The sequence below is a fragment of the Sardina pilchardus genome, chromosome 6, assembly GCF_963854185.1.
Source record: "Sardina pilchardus chromosome 6, fSarPil1.1, whole genome shotgun sequence".
NCBI lineage: Eukaryota > Metazoa > Chordata > Actinopteri > Clupeiformes > Clupeidae > Sardina > Sardina pilchardus.
In genome coordinates, this window is record NC_084999.1 from 10,810,463 (window position 1) to 10,815,462 (window position 5,000).

At 46.0% G+C, this 5,000-nt stretch overlaps 1 protein-coding gene across 1 annotated transcript in view; it reads right to left on the reverse strand.

Moving 5' to 3' along the window:
* Nucleotides 1-5,000, reverse strand: part of LOC134082575 (zinc finger protein 236-like) — a 72,533-nt gene that overhangs the window by 3,019 nt on the left and 64,514 nt on the right. Inside the window, exon 31 of the mRNA XM_062538390.1 lies at nucleotides 1,745-1,918. Coding sequence (XP_062394374.1) covers nucleotides 1,745-1,918 — 174 coding nt within the window. The remainder of the gene's footprint in view (nucleotides 1-1,744; nucleotides 1,919-5,000) is intronic.

Here is a 5,000-nt window from a genome sequence, read left to right on the forward strand (position 1 = left end):
GCAGGAACACCTGGCGGCGGTGACAATCAAGTGCCTCTCAGCCAACTCACTCCAGCACAAGGGTGGTGCGCAGAGCCCTCCTTCAGACGGAATGCAAGGCACGTTTACGCGCTCATTTCTGTGTGGCCACGGGGGGAGGGTTGGCCACAGTGGGCAGCTGGGCAGCTGGCTGGTGGTGGCTGCTTTAGAACAAGTCGTGAGGGGCCAGCATGCTTCAAAATGTCGTCAACACCAGGCCAGCGTGACTAGACATAAACTAACTAGGGCCCACTGGGAGGGGCTGACCACAAATGCATAATGAGTGGACTCTCTTTAGGAGGATGAGCAGCCTGTGTGGGAGAGAACAGGAGTGGGTGGATGATAAGAGGTGCGGGGGCTGTCTATGCTTATGTGTGTGTGTGTGTGTGTGTGTGTGTGTGTGTGTGTGTGTGTGTGTGTGTGTGTGTGTATGTGTGTGTGTGTGTGCGCGTGTGTGTGTGTGTGTGTGTGCGCGCGTGCAGGCCGTATGTGTGTGTCGGTGTATGTGTGTATCCTTCAGGTGAGTGAGAGTGTCAGGCTCGATTACATGGCGTGGATGATTTGTGCTTTAGCCTGCGGGTACCACCTGACAGTGATGGGCATTGCAGAAACTAACCTGGCACAACTAACCTGGGGAGACTGGCAGTTTGGCTCGGCCTGTTAGGAAACGTGTGTGTGTGTGTGTGGGGTGATTTTTATTGAAGGTGTAGACTGAGCGAGCGAACGAGGGATGGAGAATGACAAAGAGAAAATGAAGAGAAAGAGTTTGGTGGAGTGTTTGAAAAAGTACCCAGTGCAGGGAGACGGATTAAGTGAGATCAAGTGATTTGAGTTTTTTAAGGCGAGACAGACTGTGGAATTAAAGGTCAGTGAGTACAAAAGAAATCAGCACAGAACTAATCGGAGGCAGAGTTTTCACCGCAAGGAGGAGAAGACGGCAAAAAAAAATAAAAGATGAACACAACAAATCGAAGGGAATGAAATAAGTACAGAACTGGATATAGAAACCACTGTACACTAAAATCAGTCTTTTTTTTCTTCAATCTGTCAAATTCAGAACACAGTGTAGGAAACACTATAAAGGTTTAAAACATCAAACCATATATGAAAGCTTTAATGACAGACCAAACTTTTAGAGCTAGCAGTGTGCAATTGCCTTAACGAGAGTGTGTGTGTGTGTGTACTATGAGAATGAGAGTGTGAGTGGGCACTATGAGAATGAGACCTCGTGTGTGTATTGAGAGAGAGAGAGAGAGAACTCTGAGAATGAGCGTGTGAGTGTGTACTATGAAAATGAGAGAGTGTGTGTGTTTTCAGAGAATGAGAGAGAGTGTGTGTCTACTCTGAGAATGAGAGAGTGTGTACTATGGGAACGAGAGAGAGGGTATTATGAGAATGAGAGCTTGTGTGTGCACTATGAGAATGAGATAGAGAGTGTGTGCTCGAGAATGGGAGAGTGTGTGTGTATTCAGAGAATGAGAGAGTGAGTATGCACTCTGAGAATGAGAGTGTGTGTGTATTCAACAAAGTAAAATGGGAGAGTGAGTGTGTGCTCTGAGAATGAGAGTGTGTGTGTACTGTATGTGAGAGTGTGTGTGAGTGTGTGTGTGTGTATGAGTGTGTGTATGTGTGTGTGTGTGTGTGTGTGTGTGTGTGTGTGTGAGTGTGTGTGCGTGTGTGTGTGCGTGTGTGTGTGCTCAGCGTGCCGTGCTGTGCCGTGCCGTACCGTATCCGTGCGAGCGCTTCATGTGTAGCTTCATGTTGCTCTTCTGGGTGAAGCCGATGCTGCACACCTCACACTTGTAGGGCTTCTCGCCCGTGTGCTTGACGCGGTGCACCTGCAGGGCGCTCTTCTGGTTGAACGCGCGCTCGCACTGCGTGCACTTGAAGGGACGCTCTCCTGCGGAACGCACCAAAAAAAGACGAGCGTTAGCGTCAGCGGTCATTTGGCAGATCTTCTCCGCCTGTGGTCAGATGGCTTGACCAGGCTTAGTTGGTGGAATACCTGTAGTATCTTTTGCTATCTATTATATGTGGGTAAAATAATTGGAGACAATGAGTCTGGGTTTCTGTGAGAAAGCTGATGACTGTTACAGTACGGCTATGTATAGAGAGACAAATAAGGCATTTGGTGTCTTAGGTGAGATCCATCAGCCCAACTGGTCAAGCAACGTAAAGCTAAACGGCTAAATGGCTAAACTCGGGCTAGGTGTCCAGTTGTTGGTCAGTTTGAGTGACAACACCAGTAGAACAGTGTGTGGGTGTGTGCCTGTGGAGTATAAAAGCTCACTCAAAGATTTGTCATTAGAGCATGCCTTTGCGAACTCATGGCTTCAGTGGAATAAGGAACCCAAATCTTCAGTATCTTCTTCTCTTCTAAGTTTCATTTTTGGACTATTGAATAACTACAATTTGACACGACATACCGAAGGCCAAGGAAGAACCTCTAATGTTTTGGAGCAGATCAGGACCACAGGGCGAATCCACAGATGCATTGGGAGCTGGTGCTCTGCTAGTTGTAATATGGGGTGGTGGCCACCAAGATGGCACTAGGGTGACCAGACGTCCCGAAAAATTCGGGACAGTCACGAAATACAAGCAGTTGTCCTGAATCCCGAAACCTGCCCTAATTGTCCTGAAAATTATAGCAGTCTCGAGTAGCCTATAGTTATTGTCTGATACATTAAAACGAATCATTCAAGGCTGCTCATTGCTGTATGTTTAGGGGGGAAATGTGTGTAGCATAGCCTACTCGAGCGAATTTACGGTATAATAACCTAATTTTCATTCATTGTTGACATGGAGGCTCACGCAGCTCCGGGACCTAATGAACATGCCGCTAAAAAGCAAACGAGTGCGCAAGTTGCAGCCGTGCCCGTGAGGACAGGGAGCAACCACGAGAAGTGATTGGTCGTATAAAATGAAAGTTGCTGATGCTTGTGTTATTCAAACAACACATTTGTTAGGCTATGTTTTCTTAATGACCTATAGGCCTAAATAAAACATATTTTTGCCATTATGTAGCCTAGGCTAGGCACATTAGCGTTACAACAAGTGTTATGGAAAGATCTAACTACAGGCACTGTTAAAGCGCTATGTTTTACCAAAAGGGCTGGTTTACCAAAAATGTTTGTGTTAAGCATTTAACCTGGTCATTGTAAGTGCCATTCACACATGCTATATACTGTATATTGGGTTTTCTTTTCTTCAGCACAGTCTAGGCTGCCCGGATCTACCATGATACCATGTATTAATACTTGCATTGATTTGATTTAGATTTTCAAAATAATAAAAATACAAAAAGCATACTATAAAAATTCGCACATTTTGACATGCACAGTATCTCACCACAGCAAGCTGGCAGCTCGACATGCCTTTCACGTATTCTAAGGGCTAAGGAGCTGGCCTGCTGTAGCATGCAGTATCCTGAGAAGCGGTGAGTTCAAAACCCGGGTTTCCACCTTTGTGCCCTTGAGCAAGGCACTCAGCCCTGAGTTGCTCTCGAGACAATCGGCCTTGTAATATAATTGACATATTATGTAAGTTGCTTTGGATAAAAGCCTCTGCTAAATGAATAAATGTAAATGTAAAAGTAGTAAGTATCTGAACGGAAGCCTCAATAACTAATCTTTGATGGGTCTCTATTAGAGTGAGACAAGGTCAATTCAAGACTTCAGCATCCCTGTCATTCATATGATAATTCCTCTTCGTTCTTTTATCAGTGTAGGCACTGATGTGCGCTCTGATATATACGCTCCCATTCACTCCCTGCCACTGAGAAGATTATTTGAGGATGAGAGGCACAGGTGCACATGCATGCATTCATGGCATATCATGTGCATAGATGTACATCGTTTATAGCATCAACTTCCTACTTTCGCATGATCTAGCAAATCACATTTCCAGTGCTATGCTTGGTCGCTCTCTCCCTCTTTGTCCCTCCTCTCAGAACGTCACACACGCATGCAGGCACGCGCGCGCACGCACGCACACACACACACACACACACACACACACACACACACACACACACACACACACACACACACACACACACACACACACACACACACACACACACACACACACACACACACACACACACACACACACACACACACACACACACACATACACACACACACACACACACACACACACACACGCCCTTTCCATTCAATGCAAAGATGTGCTTTCATTACATATCCTGTTTGCTTTGTGCTTGTATGTGCCTAATTTGGTAACTGAGATGAAGAGAGTGGGAGTAGGAGAGGGAAAAAGGAGGGGAAAAGTGAGAAAGCGAGAGAGAGAGAGAGAGAGAGAGAGAGAGAGAGAGAGAGAGGATATGAGAGAGACTAAGACAGAGAGAGTAAGAGACAGTGAATCAGATGCTTTGATATATTAACCACCCCCAGTTTTACTGACACGATTCTTCCATTTGATTTTAGTGAGCACATGAAATAAGCCTGCTACAAGTCTGTTGCATTAAGTGAGAGTCAGTCTGTCTGTGCTCAGAGCCTTCCCTCTAGAGCACAGCTTGTTCTTTAGTGCTACATATGCCCTGTATGTACAATATGTTTTTGCCTCTCCTCCATTTGTCATGGCAAAGCCAGCGAACAGAAGCACAAAGTGAGTAATATGTTGCCGGAGGCACAAGGAAAGAGAAAACGGCAGACTGACCGAGTGAGAAGTGTCGTAAAATATACTGTATACTCTGAAACTTTGAGCAAAAAGCGAGAAAACAGCAAGAAATTCCCCAAACTGCACAGGGTCCTTTTAATCTCCTCATGAATAGCAAAGCACCACCATGACCTCTCTATTTGTTGGTTTGTGAGGACTGCAGCAAGTTGCTTCCTTTGCGGTCAGCAGTGGCCTAAGGGTTAGAGAGACTGGTCAGACTGGTGACCGGGTCACAGGCTCAATGCCCTGCCTGACAGGAAACACATGTGTGGGTGGGGGGAGGGATGGTGGGCACCACTACA